The 27,554-nt window shown below is 45.0% G+C and overlaps 1 protein-coding gene across 1 annotated transcript in view; it reads right to left on the bottom strand.

The window, feature by feature from the left end:
• The window catches only part of LOC129859547 (low-density lipoprotein receptor-related protein 1B-like), a 201,690-nt gene that overhangs the window by 40,849 nt on the left and 133,287 nt on the right, over positions 1-27,554 (bottom strand). The window contains exons 53-65 of the mRNA XM_055929439.1: positions 26,982-27,104; positions 26,734-26,874; positions 20,669-20,856; positions 19,629-19,812; positions 18,858-18,943; positions 18,490-18,618; positions 14,941-15,122; positions 14,247-14,446; positions 4,011-4,199; positions 3,381-3,529; positions 2,556-2,649; positions 1,899-2,015; positions 1,562-1,681 (exon numbers count right to left, since the gene is read on the bottom strand). Of these exons, the coding sequence (XP_055785414.1) occupies positions 1,562-1,681; positions 1,899-2,015; positions 2,556-2,649; positions 3,381-3,529; positions 4,011-4,199; positions 14,247-14,446; positions 14,941-15,122; positions 18,490-18,618; positions 18,858-18,943; positions 19,629-19,812; positions 20,669-20,856; positions 26,734-26,874; positions 26,982-27,104 (1,902 nt within the window). The remainder of the gene's footprint in view (positions 1-1,561; positions 1,682-1,898; positions 2,016-2,555; positions 2,650-3,380; positions 3,530-4,010; positions 4,200-14,246; positions 14,447-14,940; positions 15,123-18,489; positions 18,619-18,857; positions 18,944-19,628; positions 19,813-20,668; positions 20,857-26,733; positions 26,875-26,981; positions 27,105-27,554) is intronic.

Raw genomic sequence — 27,554 nt, 5'->3', positions numbered from 1 at the left:
ATCATTTCGTCATGTTAAAAACTGGCGCACTGGCATTTTCCTGCCCTAACGCCAGGTTTGTCCGTTTACCTGTCTAATGTCAGCTGGTTTGCGCTGAGGTGGGAGGGGTGTAAATATTTTAGGTGTGTCCTTAAGAACTTACGCCGGGTTCAGAATTCTAATGCCAATCATTGCAGAATCATATTTTTGCAGATAGAACCTTATAATCCCAAGCTCTTGATAACTTGAAGCAACCACATATTTAGCCATGGAGCATGTTCTGATTGGCCAGTGAGAGGTCAAGCCTCGATACACCTTCAACTTGTTTATTAATCAAAACCCAGCCCTTCTGCGCTACTGCCAGCTACTGCGCCCATAAATCTGGTTGTGAAAATAGCAACAAATATTTCTGACACATCCACCCAACCTACAGCTCTACCGCCAGCGCTTAGATTTACACTTGTGTTAGGTTTGTTAAAATAGACCCTACAGAGACACACTTTACCAGGTGCTGTACATTCCTCCAGACTCCCCATCCTTCCCCTCCCTCCCTCCAGCCTGCCAGCATGGCTCAACCCCCTGCTGGTGCAATTACCAGTGTCTTCCTCTCTGTTCCCACTCTGTTCCCAGTGGCCTCAGGGCAACACAGCTCAACCACTGAGCCAGGCTGGGGCTGGATGTGACTGCAGCCAGAGACAGGGGCTCAGGGGGTGCAGGGAGGGAGATTAGACTGCTTCTAGGGCTGGAGCTGTAAGATGAGTCGTTAACCCGCCACTGTGATCTAATAAGGTGTTCATGGATGGTGTGTATGTGTGTGTGTGTGTGTCTTGAGACCTTGCTCCATCGTGTCTTAGAGCTGTCACTTTGATTTATGATGACAACCAGACAGGTGTGATTACAGGTATTTATGAAGACTCTCTTTCTGTCTCTCTCACACACGAGGAATTGTCTCAACCTTTACCTGGTACTGTACATTTCAGACAAGCGAAAGAAGCATGCAGAAGTTAAGAACTTTAAAATGTCAAGCTAGAGGGGTAACAAGCAGGGGATGAAACTCCAATCAAACTCCACAGCGAAGTCAAACTAGGTCAACTAAAAAAGTATCACACATACTTTTCTTGTTATAACAAGGATATGTGGCTTTTATTAATAATGGACCTTCCTTGTGTCTTTGAGCAGAATTAACCAGGTATGTCAGTCTGAACATAGAAGGCGGGGGGCTTTCTATAATCCAAAGAGAATTGTTAACAGGGTGAATCATTGACCAAGACTTAAAAATCAGAGGGGAAGTCACAGAGTCTGTCTGTTCAGAGTCTGAGTATCTCTTGACTGTTCCTTTCTTTTCTCTTTGTCACTCATCAAAAGGGTCGTCTCTCCCGCTAAAGAAATGACCAGAGTGCTAACAACTAAAGCCTTTTCAATACTTCATTATCTGTGTCTTGCGCAGGCTCATTTTTCATGGCCAAGTGCAATTGAAATCCCCCGACACAAAGTACGGAGCTGGCAAACTTTCATCACATAGTCAGCCTGTTCTTTAAGACCGCATCTATAGAGATCCATCTACAGACTATTTGATTCTTACGGCAGTCTGTCTCGTCCTCTCCGTCCCCACAGTCGTCCTGTCCGTTACAGCGCAGGTTCAGTGGGACGCACTTCTGACGCTTCCTGCATTTGAACTGTCCAGATAGACAGATGTAGGATTCTGTAGATAGTATGAGAAAAGGTGTTAGCCTTAGCCAAGGTAGTCTACAATGTAGTTTTTGTTAGTTGTGGGAAACGTTTGGGCGGATTCAGAATAGGATGGAGAGTGTCATGTTTATTTCCTGTATTTTTCCAGGTAAGTAATGAGTATGCATTGTCTTTTACAATAATGAACAGAAATGTGAAGAAATGTGTATGATATAATAAAAGGTCTTTACCACAGTTGGCTTCATCAGAGTTGTCCCCACAGTCGTTCTCCCCATCACAGATAAACGGAGGCAGAGCACAGAGACCAGTCCCACACTGGAACCTCCCTGGCTGGCATTTAAACTCAGCTGTGAGGAAGGAAACACACACACACACAGACATTGCACTGACTTTATAGAAACACAGCTAGTAAACAAGACGAGGAAAAAGGGTTGTAACATTTTCTTATTTAAAAAAAATATATTTCTTTATTCTATAATATTTTTCATTTTCTTCCAATTTATTTTTCACTTTTATTATGAACACACACACACACAAAAAAAGAAATATACAAACAAGAGTACATAAACCTAACAGACAGGGGTATTACATGTCAAGATAAATACTTTTATGGTGCGTATTGCTTTTTTGTTTTTACATTTACTGATCATTTCAAAAATAATATTGAAATTCGATCTTAAATAATGTGAAAAGGGGTTTGTTCTCTGCCCACTTCATTTTATGGATAAAGAACATTTTCTGTACTGTACTGTGTAGTTAGAGTCCTGCTCCACTAGGGGGCTGTGAATTGATTGAGTAATTGTGAATTGGTGTGTACAGAAAATGTTACAAGCCCTAAAGGGACCTTGTCAAGTGTCCTTGTCAAGTGTGTGTTGATGGTGACTCACGGCAGTCTGGAGGCTCATCCGACCCGTCCCCACAGTCATCCACCGTGTCACACTTCCACCAGAAGGGGATGCACTCATCTGTCCCACAGCGGAACTATAGGACACAACAACAGCAGAAAGCTTCAGATATCATCTCCATCATCTTCGTCATCATCATCATCATCATCATCATCATCATCATCATCATCATCATCATCATCATCATCATCATCGTCATCATCATTCAGGAAGATTTTGGGACACTAAAGTACCTTACTGGAAACTACAAATACTAATGTCAGAGCCCCTGCTGGTTCCTGCATGTCTTCCAAAAATATATTAAAAAGTACCTCTTAAAAATGTATGTTGAATTATCCCACAGCACCCCCCCACTCCCCTCCAACTAGCACGGACTAGCAGCTGGTAGCTGCTTTATTGGGTGGCAGATACAGTAGCCTTCGAGGTTAGAGCAATGGGCCAGTAAACAAAAGGGCGTTGGTTTGAATTCCGAAGCCAACAAGGTGAAAAATCTGCTGCTGTGCCCTTAAGCAAGGCACTTAACCCAATTGATCCAGGGGCGGTGGATAATGGTGACCCTGGACCTGACCCGACTACCTATGGGTGTCTCAGGGGGAGTTGGGATAAGCAAGTGTGTAACAGGTCAAATATAAGCACTCCTCCAATTATTACTAAGCAAAGATTTACTTACTATGAATGTGAAATGTAGTTGTCCCACCTAGCTACCTTAAGATGAATTCACTAACTGTAAGTCACTCTGGATAACAGCGTCTGGTAAATGACTATGTCAAATATTTCTGTAAGCAGTAGGAGAAAAGGGCCACTGACCTGGCTGGCTGTGCAGTTGGACAGGCAGGTCTTGTTGTCTGCAGCCAGGTAGAAGTGGGTGGGGCAGGCACACCTGTAACCTCCCCCGGGGGAGAGGAGGCACAGGTGGCTGCAGCCTCCGTTGGTCACCTGACACTGGTGTTTGGGCACTGCGGCGGAGAGAGGGAGAGGGAGAGGGAGGCTAAAACCAACATCCACAGCTAGAGCCCTTTCCCCTCTGCTGTCAGCATCACTAGTCTGAGGGCACATTTACAATTAAAAAGAAACACCTCTCTCTCTCTCTCTCTCTCTCTCTCTCTCTCTCTCTCTCTCTCTCTCTCTCTCTCTCTCTCTCTCTCTCTCTCTCTCTCTCTCTCTCTCTCTCTCTCTCTCTCTCTCTCTCTCTCTCTCTCTCCTCTCTCTCCTCTCCTCTCTCTCTCTCTCTCTCTCTCTCTCTCTCTCTCTCTCCTCTCTCTCTCTCTCTCTCTCTCTCTCTCTCTCTCTCTCTCTCTCTCTCTCTCTCTCTCTCTCTCTCTCTCTCTCTCTCTCTCTCTCTCTCTCTCTCTCTCTCTCTCTCTCTCTCTCTCTCTCTCTCTCTCTCTCTCTCTCTCTCAAAGGCATGCAGACACACACAGAGTCATAGATAATTACCGTCGGGCTGGCGGAGAGGGTGGTACACCTTGATGTTGTGGATGACTCTCCAGTATCTGAGCAGCTCTGTTCCCTGAGCCCCGGAGGTCTTGTGGGCCCGGTTCAGTGACTTGGACTTCTCATCGGTCCAATAGATGACATCCTCAAACAGAGTCAGCCCTGTCACCTCCCGGATGTCTTGACTAGGCACTGGAATGGAATACACACTGATTAATCAGAGTCTGGAACACAGCCAGATCTCACACACACGCACACCTGAACGCACACACATGCAGGCGCGCACACAGCTCGTCCTGAGTAATTGCTGTGACAAGCTGCCAGGCTCTGGGGTGTTTTATTGCAGGTAAATGGGAGTAAAGACGTGACTAAATGGATTGTCTGCCTGCCAGCATGGCTTAGTAGAGAAAGGAGTATACTATAACAAGTATGACAGCTAATCACAAACTGGCCATTGAAGATGAAAAACTGAAATTAAATTAACGATAAAAATACGTTGAGAATATTACTTCACTTCAAGCCTCGTTTACAGTTTTTTCCAACTGCTTACACAAAATCTTTTCATGTCACACGATTTTTGAAACCTCTCACTCAAGGTGCAAAACTACACACCAAATATCCAAAACCATAAGCTATTTCTCAGCCTTTGACTCAGTTGTCAATTGCATAAAACACTTTTTTCAAAACACTACACACAATTCTCTACCTAAAACACAAAAATCTAACAGGAAGTGACTTGCTTTCCTTTTCCAAACACAACCAATCAAAAGGCTACACTTATTCACCAGGTCACACACACACTCCTCACATGTGCAAACACTAATAGCTTAACTGATCACTAACCAATCACTGCTTTACTGTAGTATAGGCCTATAAATAGGTCAAAGGTCAGATTACCTGCCAACAATGGACAGAGAGCAAGAGGAGTAGGAGGGAGAGGAAGAGGAAGAGGAAGAAGAGGGCGAGGGCAAAGAAGAGAAGGAAGGAGAGCCATCTCTGATGAGATTAGGGCAACACTTGTTGATCATGTGATCAACCACGGTTTGACCATGAGAGAGGCTGGACTAAGAGTCCAGCCTCTGAGAGTCCAGCCCAACAAATGAGAATCCAGCCCAACAACTTGAGTTGATTTACAGTGGCGTCCATAATTCGAACCTTCAGAAATGAGAACAGGTATGCAACTATCTAATGACTATTTTAGCATTACAGTAATGTACTGTAAAATACATATGACTGCATAGTATTGCATAAACATTTGTAACTCTAAGCCATCCATTTACTGCACTGCATTGAATGAATGAGGTTGGTTATCATGCTGTACTACATTTTTTTGTACATTATTTACAGTTCCTATGCTGAACACATACTGTGTTTGAATTCTGTACAGAGTGGAAAGGCAAAGACATCATGGAGGACGAGGACGCTTGTTTACAGATGTACAAGAGACTGCAATTATAAATATGGTTTTGGCCAACAATGCAATTATGATTCGAGAGATAAGAGAGCATATCTTGAATAATGACACCATATTTAACAACACCAATGCTGTAAGCCTGTCGACCATACAACGCATCCTCCAACGGCACCGAGTGACGATGAAACAACTTTACAAGGTGCTATTTGAGAGAAACTCTGACAGAGTCAAGAATATGCGACATGACTTTGTAGAGGTATGTATGCAACACTACTTCCAGTACTTCAGACATACCATATTTACTCATCTGTATATCCTTTTGTCTGTTACAGAGAGTATTGGAGCTGGATGCCCATGTAATTCGCCATGAATTTATTCATTTGGATGAGGTTGGCTTCAACCTCACCAAAACCAGGCACCGCGGAAGAAATGTAATAGGACACAGGGCAATTACCAATGTCCCTGGACAGCGTGGGGGTAATATAACTATGTGTGCTGCCATCACTCAAAACGGGGTCCTCCATCACAATGCCACACCGGCCATATGCTCACTTTTCTGGATTCAATTTACACAATGCTTGTCCCTGATCCAGATCAGGAGCCTGCTAGATTTGTGGTTTTATGGGACAATGTTAGTTTTCACCGGGCTGTTCTCGTCCAAAACTGGTTTGCCACCCATCCACAATTTGTAGTTTTGTACCTACCCCCATATTCAACTTTTCTAAATCCCATAGAGGAATTCTTCTCAGCCTGGCGCTGGAAAGTGTATGATCGCCAACCCTATGCCTGCATGCCGCTTCTCCAGGCAATGGAGGACGCATGTGGGGACTTAAAGGTTGCCTCTTTCCAAGGTTGGATACGCCATGTTAGGAGATACTTCCCTCGATGTTTGGCAAGAGAAAACGTATCTTGTGATGTGGACAAAGTATTGTGGCCAGACCCAGGCCGGAGAAGACATGAAGCGTAGCATAGCACTGGTGACTGCCCCCCACGCCCCCCCCCCCCCCCCCCCCTACCAATTCCTGGTCTACCCCTCCGGGACCCCACACACACAATTGTGTTCTTTACTGTATTCTAAAGAATATTCTTTTGGTTTACATATGTTTATGTTTTTGTTGTATGCTACTGTATACAACAGTAATATTTGGCCTTGTCACGACTTCCGCCGAAGTTGACTCCCCTGCCTGTTCGGGCGGTGCTCGGCGGTCGTCGTCACCGTCCTACTAGCCGCCACCGATCCCTTTTCCGTTTGTCTGTTTGTGTTGTCTTATTAGTTGCACCTGTGGTTTTTGGTTTATGAGTAATGAGCTTCCCTATAATTAGGAGTTTGACCCGCCCTTGTTTTGTGCGGGATTGTTTTTTGTTACGTGTGTGTATTTTGGGTTGTTGGCAAGTGTTTCTCTGCGCCCTGGATGTTCGGGCTTATTCATTTTTGGTTACGAGTAAAAAGGAATATTTTTCCCAAGCGGCTCTCTCTCTGCGTCTGGTTCTTTCGCCCACCTAGTCCCGCGTGACAGGCCTAATAAATATTTTCTGTTTCTACATTGCATTGGTGTTTACAGTGTACTTGTTACCCCTCTCAGCAGATTACTTTCCCTGTAGAACATTGTATTGAAATGTAGATATAAGCCTATGAAAGACCAAAGAGCTTTAGATTTAGAACAACAGTGTTTACATGGTATATCCAAAAATGTACTATTAGGAAAGCAGTGTTTGCCATTTGATGCAAATGCTTCATTCTGACATGTGTTTATGGCATTTTGAATGCAGTGTTAGATTTTGAAGGAGATGTGAGGCATTTTGCATTTTGTGTGTGCAGTTTGGGGAATTGTGTGTAGAGTATTGAAAAAAGGAGACAGTTTTGAAAAAGTGTGTAAGCAGTTGGAAAAAAACTGTAATAACATAATGCTTTGTTTGTGAACCAAATAGTACTTAGGGGAAAATTGTGTTAGACCAAATGAATAAAAAAGGTGAGAAAAACATTTCTCTCATTTCTCACAGGTTGAATGCCAGAGATGGACAGAGACTCACTTCAATAACACCTTGTTTTGAAGTGTATGGAACAGGCATAATAATGACTTGGCTCACACTCAGCTTCTATGGACTTGAATCAATCACGAACAAACGTTTTCACAGTAATGACTTAAATGTAAATGTAAAGTCACGGCGTTTATCTAAAGTCTCAAAAAGTACAATCAATGACAAACGGACCTTAAATCTGCACCAACCATTATTTACAAAGCCAATTGAGCCATCAGATTTTGAGAGTTGAGAGAGAGAGATAGATACAATGTAAAATGGTATAGAATCAGCTCGGACCTTATTTTTTGATATTTTCCGTGGTATTGTTAAAAAACACGCCCCCATAAAGAAAATTAGAATTAAAATCAAGTTCAGCCCCTGGTTCGACCGTGGTCTTGAAGAGTTACTCCACCTCGAGAATTGCATTTGGCGAAATGCTCGGCACATGCATACTCAGGCTGACTGGCTCTCGTTCAGGCAAATGAGAAATAAGTGCACTCAGGCTATCCGGAAGGCCAAAGTTAGTTACTTTAATGAACAGTTCTCTCTCTGTGGGTCTTACCCCAAGAAGTTCTGGAAAACGGTTAAAGACCTGGAGAATAATCCCTCCTCCTCACAGCTACCCATGTCCCTTAAAGTTGATGATGTGGTTGTTACTGACAAGAAGCACATGGCTGAGCTCTTTAATCACCACTTCATTAAGTCAGGATTCTTATTTGACTCAGCCATGCCTACTTGCTCGTCCAACATTTCCTCATCTCCCACCCCTTCTATTGAGACTAACCAATGCTTCTCCCTCTTTTTCCCCTGCCCCGCAACAAAGTTTCTCCCTGCAGGCAGTCACTGAGTGCTAAAGGAGCTCCTGAAACTTGACCCCAAAAAAACATGGTTTAGACCCTTTCTTCTTTAAGGTTGCTGACCATATCATCCTTTCTGGGGAGGTTCCCATTGCTTGGAAGGCAGCCACGGTTCGTCCTTCATTTAAAGGGGGAGATCAAGCTCATCCTAACTGTTACAGGCCTATTTTTATTTTGCCCTGTTTATCAAAAGTGTTGGGAAAACTTGTCAATAATCAACTGACTGGCTTTCTTGAGGTCTATAGTATTCTCTCTGGTGCGCAATCTGGTTTCCGCTCAGGTTATGGATGTGTCACTGCAACCTTAAAGGTCTTCAATGAAGTCACCATTGCCCTTGATTCTAAGCAATGTTGTGCTGCTATTTTTATTGACTTGGCCAAAGCTTTTAATTAATTTTTTATTTATTTCACCTTTATTTAACCAGGTAGGCTAGTTGAGAACAAGTTCTCATTTACAAATGCGACCTTGCCAAGATAAAGCAAAGCAGTGTGACACAAACAACAACACAGAGTTACAGATGGAATAAACAAACGTACAGTCAATAACACAATAGAAAAAAGTCTATATACAGTGTGTGCAAATGAGGTAAGATAAAGGAGGTAAGGCAATAAACAGACCATAGTGGCGATATAATTACAATTTAGCAATTAAACACTGGAGTGATAGATGTGCAGAAGATGAATGTGCAAGTAGAGATACTGGGGAGCAAAGGAGCAAAAAAATAAAAAATAACAGTAGTTGGATGGGTTATTTACAGATGGGCTATGTACAGGTGCAGTGATCTGTGAGCTGCTCTGACAGCTGGTGCTTAAAGTTAGTGAGGGAGATATGAGTCTCCAGCTTCAGTGATTTTTGCAATCCGTTCCAGTCATTGGTAGCAGAGAACTGGAAGGAAAGGCGGCCAAAGGATGAATTGGCTTTGGGGGTGACCAGTGAAATATACCTGCTTGAGCGCGTGCTACGGGTGGGTGCTGCTATGGTGACCAGTGAGCTGAGATAAGGCGGGGCTATACCTAGCAAAGACTTATAGATGACCTGGAGCCAGTGGGTTTGGCGACGAATATGAAGTGAGGGCCAGTCAACGAGAGAATACAGGTCGCAGTCGTGGGGAGTATATGGGGCTTTGGTGACAAAATGGATGGCACTGTGATAGACTGCATCCAATTTGCTGAATAGACTGTTGGAGGCTATTTTGTAAATTACATCGCCGAAGTGAAGGCTCGGTAGGATAGTCAGTTTTACGAGGGTATGTTTGGCAGCATGAGTGAAGGATGCTTTGTTGCAAAATAGGAAGACGATTCTAGATTTAATTTTGGATTGGAGATGCTTAATGTGAGTCTGGAGGGAGAGTTAAGTCTAACCAGACACCTAGGTATTTGTAGATGTCCACATATTCTAATTCAGAACCGTCCAGAGTAGTGATGCTGGACGGGCAAGCAGGTGCTGGTAGCGATCGGTTGAAGAGCATGCATTTAGTTTTACTTGCATTTAAGAGCAGTTGGAAGCCACGGAAGGAGAGTTGTATGGCATTGAAGCTTGTCTGGAGATTAGTTAACACAGTGTCCAAAGAAGGGACAGAAGTATACAGAATGGTATCGTCTGCATAGAGGTGGATCAGAGAATCACCAGCAGCAAGAGCGACATCATTGATGTATACAGAGAAGAGAGTTGGCCCGAGAATTTAACCCTGTGGCACCCCTATAGAGACTACCAGAGGTTCGGACAACAGGTCCTACGATTTGACACACTGAACTCTGTCTGAGAAGTAGTTGGTGAACCAGTCGAGGCAGTCATTTGAGAAACCAAGGCTGTCGAGTCTGCCGATAAGAATGTGGTGATTGACAGAGTTGAAAGCCTTGGCCAGGTCTATGAATACAGCTGAACAGTATTGTCTCTTATCGATGGAGGTTATGATATCGTTTAGGACCTTTAGCGTGGCTGAGGTGCACCCATGACCAGCTCGGAAACCAGATTGCATAGCGGAGAAGGTACGGTGGGATTCAAAATGGTCGGTGATCTGTTTGTTAACTTGGCTTTCAAAGACCTTAGAACGGCAGGGTAGGATAGATATAGGTCTGTAGCAGTTTGGGTCTAGAGTGTCTCCCCCTTCGAAAAGGGGGATGACCGCGGCAGCTTTCCAATCTTTGGGGATCTCAGACGATACGAAAGAGAGGTTGAACAGGCTAGTAATAGGGGTTGCAACAATTGCGGCAGATCATTTTAAAAAGAGAGGGCCCAGATTGTCTAGCCCAGCTGATTTGTAGGTGTCCAGATTTTGTAGCTCTTTCAGAACATCAGCTATCTGGATTTGGGTGAAGAAATGTGGAGGCTTGGGCAAGCTGCTGTGGGGGATGCAGGGCTGTTGACCATGGTAGGGGTGGCCAGGTGGAAAGGATAGCCAGCCGTAGAAAAATGCTTATTGAAATTCTCAATTATCAGGGATTTATCCGTGGTGACAGTGTTTCCTAGCCTCAGTGCAGTGGGCAGCTGGGAGGAGGTGCTCTTATTCTCCAAGGACTTTACAATGTCCCAGAACTTTTGGGAATTTGTGCTGCAGGATGCAAATTTCTGTTTGAAAAAGCTAGCCTTTGCTTTCCTAACTGAATGTGTATATTGGTTCCTAACTTCCATGAAACGTTGCATATCGTGGGGGATATTTGATTCTAATGCAGTACGCCACAGGATGTTTTTGTGCTGGTCAAGGGCAGTCAGGTCTGGAGTGAACCACGGTCTATATCTGTTCCTGGTTCTATATTTTTTGAATGGGGCAAGCTTATTTTTTTATTTTTTATTTTTTTAATCCCACAATTTTTCGTGGTATCCAATCGCTAGTAATTACTATCCTGTCTCATCGCTACAACTCCCGTACGGGCTCGGGAGAGACGAAGGTCGAAAGCCAAGCGTCCTCCGAAGCACAACCCAACCAAGCCGCACTGCTTCTTAACACAGCACGCCTCCAACCCGGAAGTCAGCCGCACCAATGTGTCGGAGGAAACACCGTGCACCTGGCCCCCTTGGTTAGCGCGCACTGCGCCCGGCCCGCCACAGGAGTCGCTGGAGCGCGATGAGACAAGGATATCCCTACCGGCCAAACCCTCCCTAACCCGGACGACGCTAGCCCAATTGTGCGTCGCCCCACGGACCTCCCGGTCGCGGCCGGCTGCGATAGAGCCTGGGCGCGAACCCAGAGACTCTGGTGGCGCAGCTAGCACTGCGATGCAGTGCTCTAGACCACTGCGCCACCCGGGAGGCCCCGGGGCATGCTTATTTAAGATTGTGAGGAAAGTACTTTCAAATAATAACCAGGCATCTTCTACTGATGGAATGAGGTCAATATTCTTCCAGGATACCCGGGCCATGTCGATTAGAAAGGCCTGCTCGCTGAAGTGTTTTAGGGAGCGTTTGACAGTGATGAGGGGTGGTCGTTTGACCGCAGACCCATTACAAACGCAAGCAATGAGGCAGTGATCGCTGAGATCCTGGTTGAAGACAGCAGAGGTGTATTTGGAGGGTAGGTTGTTTGGATGATATCTATGAGAGTGCCTGTGTTTACGCGTTTGGGGTTGTACCTGGTAGGTTCATTGATAATTTGTGTAAGATTAGATTGTAGGATGGCCGGGGTGTTAAGCATCTCCCCGTTTAGGTCACCTAACAGCACGAGCTCTGAAGATAGATGGGGGGCAATGAATTCACATATGGTGTCCAGGGCACAGCTGGGGGCAGAAGGTGGTCTATATCAAGCGGCATCGGTGAGAGACTTGTTTCTGGAAAGGTGGATTTTTAAAAGTAGAAGCTCAAATTGTTTGGGAACAGACCTGGATAGTAAGACAGAACTCTGCAGGCTATCTCTGCAGTAGATTGCAACTCCTCCCCCTTTGGTTGTTCTATCTTGTCGGAAAATGTTATAGTTAAGGATGTCAATTTCATGGTTTTTGTTGGTCTTCCTAATCCAGGATTCAGACCCGACTAGGACATCCGGGTTGGCAGAGTGTGCTAAAGCAGTGAATAAAACTTAGGGAGGAGGCTTCTAATGTTAACATGCATGAAACCAAGGCTTTTATGGTTACAGAAGTCAACAAATGAGAGCGCCTGGGGAATGGGAGTGGAGCTAGGCACTGCAAGACCTGGATTAACCTCTACATCACCAGAGGAACAGAGGAGGAGTAGGGTACGGCTAAAGGCTATAAGGACTGGTCGTCTAGTGCGTTCAGAACAAAGAGTCAAAGGAGCAGGTTTCTGGGCGAGGAAGAATAGATTCAATGCATAATGTACAGACAAAGGTATGGTAGGATGTGAGTACAGTGGAGGTTAACCTAGGCATCGAGTGACGATGAGAGGGGTATTGTCTCTAGAGATATCCGTTAAACCAGGTGAGGTCACCGCATGTGTGGGAGGTGGGACAAGAGGGTTAGCTGAGACATATTGAGCATGGCTGGAGGCTATACAGTGAAATAAGACAATAATCACTAACCAAAACAGCAATGGACAAGGCATATTGACATTAGGGAGAGACCGAGCCGGTATGTAGCCGAGCCGATACGGTAGACCATTCCATTCTTGTGGGCTGGCTAAGGAGTATTGGTGTCTCTGAGGGGTCTTTGGCCTGGTTTGCTAACTACCTCCCTCAAAGAGTGCAGTTGATAAAGTCAGAAAATCTGTTGTCTCAGCCACTGACTAAATTGAGAAGAGCGTGGGGCCTAGGATTGAGCCTTGGTGACAGGCTCAATCCTAGGCCCCACGCTCTTCTCAATTTACATCAACAACATAGCTCAGGTAGTAGGAAGCTCTCTCATCCATTTATACGCAGATGATACAGTCTTATACTCAGCTGGCCCCTCCGCGGATTTTGTTTTAAATGCTCTAAAACAAAATGCCCCTCTCCCCACAGGTGTGATTACTACCTCTGAGGGTTTAGAGCTTGAGGTAGTCACTTCATACAAGTACTTGGGAATATGTCTAGATGGTACACTGTCCTTCCCTCAGCACATATCAAAGCTGCAGGCTAAAGTTAAATCTAGTCTTGGTTTCCTCTATCGTAATCGCTCCTCTTTCAGCCCAGCTGCCAAACTAACCCTGATTCAGATGATCTTTCCCATGTTAGATTATGGAGACATCATTTATAGATCATCAGGTAAGGGTGCTCTCGAGCGGCTAGGTGTTCTTTACCATTCGACCATCAGATTTGCCACCAATGCTCCATATAGGACACATGACTGCACTCTATACTCTGTAAACTGGTCATCTCTGTATACCTGTCGCAAGACCCACTGGTTGATGCTAATTTGTAAAACCCTCTTAGGCATCACTCCCCCCTATCTGAGATATCTACTGCAGCCCTCATCCTCCACCTGTTCTGCCAGTCACATTCTGTTAAAGGTCCCGAAAGCACACACGTCCCTGGGTTGCTTGTTTTGTCACTTCGCTGCAGCTAGCGACTGGAACGAGCTGCAACAAAAACTCAAACTGGACAGTTTTATCTGAATCTCTTCATTCAAAGACTCAATCATGGAGACTCTTACTGACAGTTGTGGCTGCTTTGCGTGATGTATTGTCTCTACCTTCTTGCCCTTTGTGCTGTTGTCTGTGCCCAATAATGTTTGTACCATGTTTTGTGCTGCTACCATGTTGTGTTGGTACCATGATGTGCTGTCATTTGTTGCTGCCATGCTATGTTGTTGTCTTAGGGCTCTCTTTATGTAGTGTTGTGTTGTCTCTCTTGTCATGATGTGTGTTTGTCCTATATTTATATATATATTTTCTTTCTTATCCCAGCCCCCGTCCCCGCAGGAGGCCTTTTGCCTTTTGGTAGGCCGTCATTGTAAATAACAATTTGTTCTTAACTGACTGGCCTAGTTAAATAAAGGTTAAATATAAAATGTAGACAGACAGACAGACAGACAGACAGACAGCGAGACCCAGGGCAATCCTCAATTCGCTGTCACTTACCTTTGCGTCTTTCTGAACCGTCCATGTTTGAGAAGAGAATATGACGCGAGTCAGCCCAGTAAAGTCTTTTTGTTGTGTAGTCGATGGTGAGAGCTGCAGGGCTGAATATGTCTGCATCGCTGATCACCGTCCGGCTACTGCCGTCCAAACCTATCCTCCCAATATGGGGATGCTCTCCACTGTCGATCCAGAACACATAACTACAGAGGAATGACACCGTTTTCAGCTAGATACCTTAAGCTCCACTTCTCCACTCCCTTGGTCAAATGGGCTATGTGAACTGTGAATTGTGGTTGTCTCACTTTGCTACCTTAAGGTTAATGCGCTAACTGTAAGTCGCTCTGGATAAGAGTGTCTGCTAAATGACAAAAATCATGTACATGTAACTGTGTTAACTTTCCATTATGGAGTAGCTTATGTGAGATATCAAATTCAACATCAAAATGAGTACTAGACTTCAAAGCCTGAGCAGAAAGTTGGCTGCCTCAGAAACAAAATAGCATAGTTACACGTCCACAGTAACATACTGATTAGCTGGTATTTATTTTGACAGTCTGTGGTACTGTGAGTGGTCTCTCTCAACAGTCATAGCTAAATCTCGTTCTGGATTAATCCTCTCCAGATGATACTGTGGACAGATATAGAATCTAGCATGATGTAGAGACAGACGGAGAAGATAGAGTGTTGTACATGCCCAGTGTCTGCATCCAGAGCCAGGTCAGTAGGGTTGTCCAGACCAGTGCTGACCAATACCACAGGATAGAGGCCGTTAGCCTTGGACACCTCCAGACTCTTCTTCACTATGTCACACCAGTATAGGTTCTTTCCTATCCAGTCCACGGCTAGAGCACTGGGGGCAGACATCCTGTGGATTACCTGTGGGTCAGAGGAGAGGAAACAGGTAGGGGAATTTATATCTCAATTAAAAATTATTTCTGGGTAACAATTATGTACCTTACTCTGATTGTTTTCAATTAAATTTGGCAAAAAGAAAACTTAGCAAAGTGCAATTTCTCAAGCAAGAATTTTGCTAAGACTTTCTGGGAGCTGTCGAAGTGGGGAAGGGAAAACTGAGCTGTTATTGACAGAAAGTTAGGAAATATATTTATTGGTCTATTAACAAATTTACTGCCTGGTGATGTCACCGGGCATGCCAAATCTTCATTCCACCAAAACAAACTGAAATGTCTGGCAGTCTTTTTAAACAGCTCTTACACTAAATGGACATCATCGTTTTCACAATTTCACAGTGTGTACGTATATACACAAATCAAATCAAACTTTGTCACATGCGCCGAATAAAACATACCGTGAAATGCTTACTTACAAGCCTTTAAACAAATAGCGCAGTTCAAGAAAGTCTTAAGAAAAAATTTACCAAATAAACTAAAGTAAAAAATGATAAAAAGTAACAATAAAATAACAATAATGAGGCTATATACAGGGGGTACCAGTACCGAGTCAATGTGCGTGGGTACAGGTTAGTTTGTAATTTGTACAAATGTAATTTGTACATGTAGGTAGGGGGAAGTGACTACGCATAGATAATAAACAACGAGTAGCAGCAGTGTAAAAAACAAATGGAGGAGGGGGACGGGACGGGTGTCAATGTAAATAATCCGGTGGCCATTTGATTAATTGTTCAGCAGTGTTATGGCTTGGGGGTAGAAGCTGTTAAGGAACCTTTTGGTCCTAGACTTGGCGCTCCGGTACCGCTTGCTGTGCGGTAGCAGAGTAAACAGTCTGTGACTTGGGTTACTGGAGTCTGACAATTTTTTGGGCTTTCCTCTGACACTGCCTAGTATATAGGTCCTGGATGGCAGGAAGCTTGGCCCAAGTGATGTACTAGGCCGTACGCACTACCCTCTGTAGCGCCTTACAGTCAGATGCCGAGCAGTTACCATACCAGGCGGTGATGCAACCGGTCAAGATGCTCTTGTTGGTGCAGCTGTAGAACTTTTTGAGGATCTGGGGACCCATGCCAAATCTTTTCAGTCACCTGAGGGGGGATAGGCATTGTTGTGCCCTCTTCACAACTGTCACGGTGCGTTTGGACTATTATAGTTCATTGGTGATGTGGACACCAAGGAACTTTAAACTCTCGTCCCGCTCCACTACAACCCCGTCGATGTTAACGGGGGCCTGTTCGGCCCACGTTTTCCTGAAGTCCACGATCAGCTCCTTTGTCTTGCTCACATTGAGGGAGAGTTTGTTGTCTCTGACCTCCTCCCTATAGGCTGTCTCATCATTGTCGGTAATCAGGCCTACTACTGTTGTGTTGTCAGCAAACTTAATGATGGTGTTGGAGTCGTGTTTGGCAACACAGTCGTGGGTGAACAGGGAGTACAGGAGGAGACTAAGCACACACCCCTGAGGTGTCCCAGTGTTGAGTATCAGCGTAGCAGACGTGTTGTTGCCTACCCTTGCCACCTCGGGGCGGCCCGTCAGGAAGTCCAGGATCCAGTTGCAGAGGGAGGTGTTTAGTCCCAGAGTCCTTAGCTTAGTCATAAGCATTGTGGGCACAATGGTGTTGAACACTGAGCTGTAGTTAATGAACAGCACTCTCACATAGGTGTTCCTTTTGTCCAGGTGGGAAAGGGCAGTGTGGAGTGCGATTGAGTTTGCGTCATCTGTGGATCTGTTGGGGGGGTATGCGAATTGGAGTGGGTCTAGGGTATCCGGGAGGATGCTGTTAATGTGAGCCATGACCAGCCTTTCAAAGAACTTCATGGCTACCAACACAGGAAAATCAAGTTTGCGACTGCATTGGGCCTTTAAAACAACTCAAGATGAATCAGAAAATCACTGTAGTTGGGTTCAGTTACCCCAGGGTTAACAATTGATCGTGTGAATGGAGGGTAAGCGAGCCCTGGTGTGATTTTAACCCCAATTCAAGAAGATACATTGTGAAAAGCCTTTACGATTCAGAACATCCTTCTATGGGTCTGCACTGCAACAGTTCTAATATCGCCCTTTATAGTGATGACATTGGTCTAATAACTACAGAAGTGGTCTCTACTCTGACGAGTTTTGGCAGCAGTGAGCTGAAGTACGAAACAGACGTGAGTGATCCTGGGTACAGTGAAGCTATAATGAGTGATTATCCCTGTATTAATGATAACGAGCCAAGGGGAGCCCCCTTAGGTACTCAGGTTCTGTTGGCACTCTAACTTCACCCAGACTCTGGCTCTGGCCTTTGGAAAGCTAAATGGGAAGCGATGAAAGGAGACCAGCCATGTTCAAGAAGCAAATACAAGCATATAAAACCACACTGCTACTGTATCCTGTGTCATCTTCCTCTGTGTGCCAATGTCACTGATTTTAGGAGTGGGAAATTGACCCAAGCCCCCCAAAGAAAAAAGGAAGCCCATTCAGTACTGTACATGATCTATGATAACATGACATGATGGCATAACATGGCATAACATGATCACAACAGGGTTCAGTAACACTTTATTTGAACTGTAGGACAAAAACAAAACATTTCATAAAATACAGCTGAACCTAAACCAACAGCCATTGTTCTGTGCCAAACACCATAAGCTAATACTCATGTAAGCCATCAACTACATAATGCTGTGCATTATTAGCAGGTGGTTTAGGTCCAAAACAATGAAGTGTTTCCAAGGTATAGTGAAAACAAAGATTCACGAAGAAGCTGTGTGTCTAAGGAATTATCCACACACTCACATTCTACATTGTACATTTTATGACATAATGGAATGCATTAGGCACTACATGGCCATAAACCCTCATATAGAATAAATGCCATTGTTTTATGTGCCTCGGCTCAACCTTCAGCCTGGGAAGACTGTCACCTTCAGTCACATTTAAACCACTACAGTCATGGTGTTAAATTATAGATGTATAAAGCACCTATAAACCTCCTCAACATCTCATCTCCAGCAGTATAATCTTGCCAGGTGAAAAAAAAAAAAAAAAAAAAAAGAGAGAGTGAGAGAAAGAGTGAGAGAGCGAGAGTGCGCACTCAAGAGAGAAAAAATGGATAAAGTGCATCCTTCCATCAGGGCCCATACATTAACCACTAACACCACTAGAACACTATCTCACTACACACCTTACTCAGGCTAATGTAGAACACGGTTGGGGTCAATTCAGGAAGTGATTCGAATAAATTACAAATGCAACAACTTTTGAAATTAAACAGCTTTTCCTCGTCCGTTTTTTGAGAAGTCATTGAAAATACCTCAACCCTGCTGTATAAGCTGCTGCTCTACTGTACCTTCAGGTCGCTCCCATTCAGTCGCATTCTGTTTATCCTCCGTTGGGTTAGAGCAGGAGAGCTCGAGTCTATCCAGTAAATCAACTCCTTCCTGTAGTCAAAGTCCACTGCTATAATGTTACTGAGGCCCTGTGGGACAAAATCATCAGGAACATGTTGTATTGTTGTTACAAAAAAAATACCTCATAACATATTGAGCAATTGCTTTGCATAATTGGTTGGGGAGAGACACACAGGCCATTTAAGGATATACTCAATGCACTCAAGTGAGATGATCAATGAAATGATTCTGTGCATAGGAAACCTTCTCCGTCCTTAAATATTGAGCTGGTTCAAAAAAAATGAACACTTCTCTTTGTGTGTCTTACCTGTTTTAGAGGAGTGTAATTGGATCCATCAGTGCTTATTTTCCTGATGTCATGATGGTCGGCCAGAATCAGGAAGGGCTCTTCAGCTGAAGAAAATACAAGAACAAAACAAATACAGCAATTATAATACACAATGGCTACAAAATAGTCAGAAAAAATTATCTGACAGTGATGGTCCTAAAGAGTCACATATGATTATGCAGGGGTGACTGTAGCAGTATGCTCTCAGAGATAGCTCATCATTCCTCGTAAAGTCATTACTTTTAATGTATCGTCGCATTATCCTACTGCAGGTGCAGTAACGTTACAGTCAGAGACTCTGGAGGTGTCAGTCTTATACAACCACTGATTTCCTCCCTTGCTCCAAGCCCTAGTATATATCACTGTCACAGGCTATTATTTGACTGGGCTCACTACAGGTACATTCCCATGGAGATAGAACAAGTAGTTCTACTTTAGACATATTCTAGTGTTCTCTTTTAACCAATCAGAACCCTCGTTCCGATTCAAGGTAATTCCCCTGTGATTTCCAGAAGTCCCTGATTTAAAAAAAAAAAAAAATCAAGAGGAAGGTGGCTGACAGAGGAGTAGACACATGGGCAGATGGGTAAGAAGGAAGAGAGAGAAGGAATGGATGAAAGAAGATAAAATGGAGAAAGGGGTACCTCAAGCAGCAGAGGCACAGATACAAGGACAGATGGGTAAGAAGAGAGAGAGAGAACAAGAAAAATAACAGAAGAGAAAATGATGGAGGGAGAGAAAGAGGTATACCTGAGAGAGACCTGCAGCTATGCGAGTTCTTAGCTGGCGCCTCGTAGCCGTCTGCACACAGACACTTGTAAGATCCGTATGTGTTGATGCAGAGCTGGCTACAGGGGAAGTCGGATGAACATTCGTCAATGTCAACACACGTTTGGCCATCGTTCTTCAAGCGAAATCCCGGCCAACACTTGCACTGGATCGGACGTAAGGGAGAAATTGAGAGCCATTATTTTTCTGACAGAATCCATGTGTGGGCACTGAGGCACTGAATCAATCAATAGAAAAGTAATGGGGTACTGTCGCCATTGGGTTGGAGTGACTATGGACTATACAGGGATACAATGACACAAAGGGATTTAATAGTTTCTGAGTGCAAAATCTATGGTTTGTTTTGTTGGCGAACCACTCTTTGATGGTATGAACGTCTTACAGAGGATGGATTTAAATACATTTTTCTCTGACAACCTATGGCTTACAGCAACCAGGCAGATCCCAACATACATACTGTACTGTATGTACCAGGGTCATGGTTATTAAGTATGAATAGCACAAACAAACACATATGGTAAGCCAGGAGCAAAATGTTCTGGAAAACAGAACCTTTTCCATTCTGAGAAATATCAAGTCCACATAGTATGTTGATTTAGGTTCTGTTTGTTTTCTTGTTAAACATGATAATATATGGAATGTAATAACCCTGGTGCTATCACACAGAAATCCTATCATTATAGAGACATTTGCAAAACATCAATAAACAGTTAGCGGCTGAGCCTTAGTTTTATGTTGTAAGAGCTTAGTGGGCTTACCATACTTAGGGCTATACCGTGGATGTGTGTGTGTGTGTGTGTGTGTGTGTGATAATGAGAAAAATAACCTTGTACAGTTCATGACTTGTGATTATGTGTGTGTGTGTGTGTGTGTGTGTGTGTGTGTGTGTGTGTGTGTGTGTGTGTGTGTGTGTGTGTGTGTGTGTGTGTGTGTGTGTGTGTGTGTGTGTGTGTGTGTTTGTGCGTGCAATTCTGAGAAAGCAAGCAGGGGTACCTTCCTACCTTGTACCCTACAGGCAGGTCTTCACAGTCCTGTGTGCATCCACTGACTCGACGGTTCAAACACTCGTTGATATGACAGTTCCTCTCGTCTGATGCGTCCCCACAGTCGTCCCTCCTGTTACACAGGCTGGCCAGCGAGACACAGCGGCCGTTGACACACATGAAGAAAGAGCCGTTGCACAAGCTTTCTACAGAACAAAGTGGCAAGTGTTAGATTTTCTGTGAAAGCCAGGAATGCAAGACTCCTGGATTCCCAGAACCAGATTAAGCCTAGTCCTAGATAAAAAAAAATATCTATACATTTTGTTCTTGTCCAGTTCTAGGCTTAATCTGGGTCTGGGGAACCGGCCAACATAATTAAACTGTCAAATAAACATATTTCTATCAACCAGGAGCGTGTACACATAGGGGTCTACCTGTGTCAGAGCACCTGCCCCATTGCCCTCCCTCTCAAAAACTGCCCTTTTGGGTGGTGGTATTTGTATATATTTTTGTACACCGTTTTTTGACATTGTTGTTCTGAACCCTTTGCTCGAAATTCGTTTTGATGTTATCAAATTCGCCACCCCCACCCCGTCAGTTGGTTGGTTGCGCCTGTTTGTCGGCCCTGTATGGAGTTCGTACCCAGTATCCAAACATGTATGGTGTCATGATGTGGCCCTTTCTGGGTATAGATCGTGGAATCCCTCTCTCTCTCTCTCTCTCTCCTACACCCAGGTTCTGTTATCTCAGGTCGTAAATTCCTGGAGGAGACGCTCTCCTCCTGGCCATGCAGTACAGAGAGAGAGAGAGTCCCACAGTAGAACAAAGGAACTTCTTCATCACAGAATTTGAGAACTGAACAATATGCATGTTTTGGAGGATGTGTAAATGGTCGGTGGAAAAGCCAGCTACGACCCGGTCCGTTTTGTTTCATGTTTGTGACCTCATGAAAGACAATACAGCAACATTACCATAACTCTGTTTATACAGGTGCCTCCGTTATGAGGTTTGCGTCTAATTATTGTATAAAATGAATGAGTAACGATTAAACTATTTGTGAAATGATGTAAGGTGAGGTTAACCCTTTAATGAAAGAGAATTGTATTCCCTTTAAAATTTAACAAAGTCATTGGCCCACCTCCCGTGAGCACAGACATGATCTGGCGTCATGGAACAGCCCTTTTCTACTGTTACAAATAAAAAACCCTCCTGAAGAAATCCTCTTTAGACCACGCATACCTCGGTCAGCTGAGGGGCAAAGGATTGAGTAGAGACCACAAAAACCTCTGTTTCAGCTAAGGTTGCAATGGTTGTTGAATTCCTAACCGTACCACGTGGAGCATTGGCTACACGAGTGGAAATGGTTAAACTCTGAGACTATCGATCCTGAGAGAATAAGAGCAAATCTTAGATACTAATTACTAGTCTGCAGCTAGAAATTATGTCAATCAGGGATGCGAAGACCAACAACTTCCGAAACATCTATTCTATAAGAGCATTTCTGAATGGTACTCTGAAGTATCCATTCTAACCACAAAAGACTTCAGGGAAGCAGAGAGACGCTTGGATGAACTTTCCAACAGATGGACTTACGATTCCAACAAAGATCACGATGACACACTGGGTAAATACATATTGATTGCAATTATTCCCAAAATAAGTGAGCGTTCATGTGCAAAGGATTAGCATTTCAATTCATATAATTATCAACTGTGTAGTGACTCTTTTTGTCTTTCCCACTGTTCTCAGTCCACACCCACTTCCCTTTGTCCACCAAGCCGTCATATCGGCTAAGCCCACTAGGGAACCTCCCCTATCATTTCCTTGTAACCATATCTACTGTGTTGTTTGTTTATGCATTTCTGTGATTATTTAGTTAGTTAGTAAATAAATGATTAAGACAATTGATGTATGGATGATTCAAAGTAAAGGCTGGGTTCATGCAGACAACTAACAATTTACGACGTTTGGAATGAGACTAACATGAGGTAAAGAATAATTCATTAAGTAGAATACTAATTGATCAGATATTAAAATATCTGAAGTTATATGAGGAAAATTATAACTTTGTAATCTGAAGATTTTCCTTGTTTCCCCGACTCCCAAGTTAATTACATTTACATGATTAGTTTAATCACATAATAATAATTACAGAGAATTTATTTTATAAAATAACAGTCTGTCACTTTCTTGAAAATGATCGGACCAAAGCGCAGCGTGAATTGAATTCCACATCTTTAATTACAAAGTGAAACTAGAAACAAAATAACAAAACTTACAAAGACCGTGACGACGTAGTGGTCAAACACACTAACACAAACAATATCCCACAAATGCAGGTGTGGAAAAAAGCCTACCTAAATATGATCCCCAATTAGAGGCAATGACTACCAGCTGCCTCTAATTGAGAACCACACAAACCACCAACCTAGAAATCTATAAACTAGATAACCCCCCCAGTCACACTCTGACCTAAACACCATAGAGAACTGAGTGCTCAGGGCGTGACAGTACCCCCCCCCCAAAGGTGCGGACTCCGGCCGCAAAACCTGAATCCAAATGGGGAGGGTAGGGGGGTGACTAGTGTCGGTGGCGGCTCCGGTGCGGGTCTTTGTCCCCGCCCAGACCACCGGTCTGACCATGGAGCCGGGTAGAACGCCGTGCCTGGACTGGGCATCGGCGTAGAGGAGGACCCCGGCCATGGAGCTGGGTTGGACGCCGCACCCGGACTGGGCACCGGCGCCGAGGAAGGCTCCGGCCATGGAGCGGGACTGGACGCCGTGCCTGGACTGGGTACCGGCGCAGAGGAAGGCTCCTGCCGTGGAGCGGGACTGGACGCCGTGCCCGGACTGGGCCCCGACGCAAAGGAAGGCTCCGGCCTTGGAGCGGGACTGGACGTCGTGCTTGGAATGGGCACCGGCGCAGAGGAAGGCTCCTGCCATGGAGCGGGACTGGACGCCGTGCCTGGACTGGGCACCGGCGGGGAGAAGAAGGCTCCGGCCTTGGAGCGGGACTGGACGCCGTGCCTGGACATCGGCGCAGAGGAAGGCTCCTGCCATGGAGCGGGACTGGACGCCGTGCCTGGACTGGGCACCGGCGGAGAAGAAAGCTCTGGACTGTGAACTGTTTCCGGAAGCTCTGGACTGGGGACCGTCGCCGGAAGCTCTGGACTGGGGAGGCGCACCGGAGGCTTGGTGCGTGGAGCTGGCACATGTGGAGCCGGCACAAGTGGTACCGGACTGGTGACACGCATGTCAGGGCAAGTGCGAGGAGGAGGGCAAGTGCGAGGAGGAAGCACAGGACGCACCGGACTGGTAACAAGCACTCCAGGGAGAGTGCGGGGAGCGGGCACAGGACGTACCGGATTGGGGAGGTACACTGGAGGCCTGATGCGTGGATCCGGCACAAGTGGCACCGGACTGGTGTCAGGCTCTTCAGCACGCCTGTACGGCAGCATTCTCATCGCTACCACCTCTCTCCGGAATCTTTCATCAAATTCCTCATCCGACTCCCAAACAGGCTCTGGCACTCTCCGCTGCTCGACTGCCAGCTACATGTGCCCCCCCCAAAAAATCTTGGGGTTTCTGTGGCCGTGGTCCCAGGTGTCGTCGCTGTCCTTCCATGCTCCTTGGCGACTCCCGCCAAGGAAGGGTCTCGTGTCCTCTCATGTCCTCCCATGTCCAAAACTTCCTTACCTCATTTTCACGCTGCTTGGTCCTTTGTTGGTGGGATATTCTGTCACGTTCTTGAAAATGATCGGATTTTCTGTCACGTTCTTGAAAATGATCGGACCAAGGCGCAGCGTGAATTGAGTTCCACATATTTAATTACAAAGTGAAACTAGAAACAAAATAACAAAACTTACAAAGACCATGACGACGTAGTGCTCAAACACACTAACACAAACAATATCCCACAAATGCAGGTGGGGAAAAAGCCTACCTAAATATGATCCCCAATTAGAGGCAACGATTAACAGCTGCCTCTAATTGGTAACCACACAAACCCCTAACCTAGAAATCTATAAACTAGATAACCCCCCCAGTCACGCTCTGACCTAAACACCATAGAGAACCGAGGGCTCTCTATGGTCAGGGCGTGACACAGTCTTCACTTTAATGATGCCAAAGACACAACAACGGCTTGAGACGCAGTCACCGGTCGAGTGTGTGTAGCAGGCTACCAATTATTATTATTATTATTATTATTATTATTATAATTTTGTATACTTTTACCCCTTTTTCTCTCTAATTTTGTGGTGTCCAATTGGTAGTTACAGTCTTGTCCCATCGCTGCAACTCCCGTATGGACTCGGGAGAGGTGAAGGTCGAGAGCCATGTGTCCTCCGATATACGACCCTGCCAAGCCAGCCACACCAATGTGTTGGAGAAAACACAATACAATTGGCGACCGAAGTCAGCTTGCAGGCACCCGGCCCGCCACAAGGATTCGCTTGCGCGCAATGGGACAAGGGCATCCCGGCAGGTCAAACCCTCCCCTAACCCAGACGACGCTGGGCCAATTGTGCGCCGCCTCATGGGTCTCCCGGGCACAACCAGTTGTGACACAGGCTGGGATTGAACATGGGTCTGTAGTGAAGCCTTAGACCGCTGCGCCACTTGGGAGGCTATGGTGGAGAAATTACAAGATTATGTTATAATGCTGTTATTGCATCAAATGGTTGTTTTTTGCAACAGAATAAGAGGTTGTTAGAACGCTTATCTGTGTATGTTCTACTGAGGATGGGCCTCTGGAAGATTTATGATGTCTTTGGGTGATACCGCATTCCAGAGCATGAGTTAATGTTTCTGTACTGGGGTACCAGGGGGAGATGGCTCCAGTATGGAGTTGGGGGGCCAGACCCTCATCTCTACACAATGAGGACAGTTTTTACAGCAGATACTGTCTGCTTTGACTTATACGTATCTTTCATACAAATCTTAACCTTGTGACCCATTCCATACATCTGTTGTTTGTCATGGAGACTGAAGGAGAATGGACTTTCTATAAAATGCCGTGGCTCAAACCAGCTTGTTGAGTTCTCAGTGATCACCACCAGGGTTGATTACCGACCAGCTCCATTACTGCAGGAATAATATAATAAAGTTGAATTGTTTTAAAGAAATCTAAAAGACTCTCCTTTTGATTACAATAATTCCACCACAAGCCGCAAGCTACAGTACCTAGTTTAAATATCAACAGTACTGCTACAGCAGCATGACATTTGATTTTCACTTGATAACACTTGATTTACATCATCATCAATATTCGGCCTGGTTGCCTGTTAGCCTACGTGCAGCAGAGAGAGGCAGAAAGACAGAGAGGAGCGGCTGCATCTACGCCACTCCATCCCTTCTTCATTCGGGAGTTGCACACGAGTGTCATGGCAGCAGCAACAGAGGTAGTCAAGACGTTCGTCCATGTTTTTCAAACGTCAAATTTCGAAGTTGTTCCAAACAACACATTTCGAAGAGTTTGATTACGTCTCCATATCGTTCCAAGGTTAAGTTTAGGCATCAACTCCGAATTCGTAAAACAAAAATTTAAACATGCATCCCTTGGGCTCTTTGGAACCAGAGGAGGATGCTTACGCCCATCTGCCATCCACGTCCACTATGCCTACTTGAAGGTAACAGCGCTCACTGTTGCCCCTAGTGACCAGTTTCCAAGGCAACTCCCGAAGTCCTCAGACATGGATGGACGTCGAATAATGACTTTTATCACAGGCGACCTGCCTGATCTAACCACCATATACTAAAAATATTCACACAAGCTACTAGCCAGCCAGCCCATACATAATGAGTCAGAAGATTATGAATATTATATTGTAAAGAGCATTGAAGATAAATCACAATCAGTAAACCGGGAGCCCGTGGGTTCATTTTGAGCACCTGGCCCCTGAAAGGTCTGAGCACGGCCCTGCTAGCAACTCAATTTGTATCAGCCCTGTTCCCAGCAGGTCTATGAGCACAAAATGTGTTTGTAATAGGCTAAAACCAGCCGGGACATGGTGAGACTGGGACGATCTGTACCTCGTCTGTTCTCTCTCACACACACACATCTGTATCAGATGAAAGGCTTGCCTGCAGCGGAACACTTGGGGTTGTGTGGCAGCTCGTCTGATTGGTCGAGACAGTCGGGATGGCCGTCACACTCCCACTGGACTCTGGGTAAACAGCGGCCATCTGTGCAGCGGAACTCCCCCAGACTGCAGGACCCGTACTCTGTAGGACACAGGAGGCAAGAGGCGGGATGTGCAGCCAGAACACAACAAGAGGAAATACAAGAGGGAGAGAGAGAGAGAGAGAGAGAGAGAGAGAGAGGTTCTTACCACACTCCAGGGTCTCATCGGAGCCGTCTCCACAGTCATCATCACGGTCACAAGCGAACCGCTGTGGGATGCAGATCTGATTACGACACTGGAACATTCCCTCCATGCACGTGTTGTTGGGGGCTGTGATAAGAAATATGTGGAGGGACAATTTGTTAAAGAAATACCTGAGATTTTTTCATATCATACACCTCTCTCAAGAAGGATCTGAACTTCTATAGGAATGTGGACATTATTAACAAGGTACACTATTTATACAAAAGTAGGTGGACACCCCTTCAAATTAGTGGATTTGGATGTTTCCTCCACGCACTTTGCTGACAGGTGTATAAAAATCGAGCACACAGCCATGCAATCTCCATAGACAAACCTTCGCAGAAGAATGGCCTTACTGATGAGCTCAGTGACTTTCAATGTGGCACCGTCATAGGATGCCACCTTTCCAACAAGTCAGTTCGTCAAATTTCTGACCTGCTAGAGCTGCCCCGGTCAACTGTAAGTGCTTTGGGATGAATTGGAATGCCGACTGCGAGTCAAGTCTAATCGCCCAACATCAGTACCTGACCTCAATAA

The sequence above is a fragment of the Salvelinus fontinalis genome, chromosome 7 (genome assembly GCF_029448725.1).
Source record: "Salvelinus fontinalis isolate EN_2023a chromosome 7, ASM2944872v1, whole genome shotgun sequence".
Classification (NCBI taxonomy): domain Eukaryota; kingdom Metazoa; phylum Chordata; class Actinopteri; order Salmoniformes; family Salmonidae; genus Salvelinus; species Salvelinus fontinalis.
The sequence above is the reverse complement of the archived record's forward strand: the minus strand, read 5'-3'. Positions and strand labels throughout refer to the sequence as shown.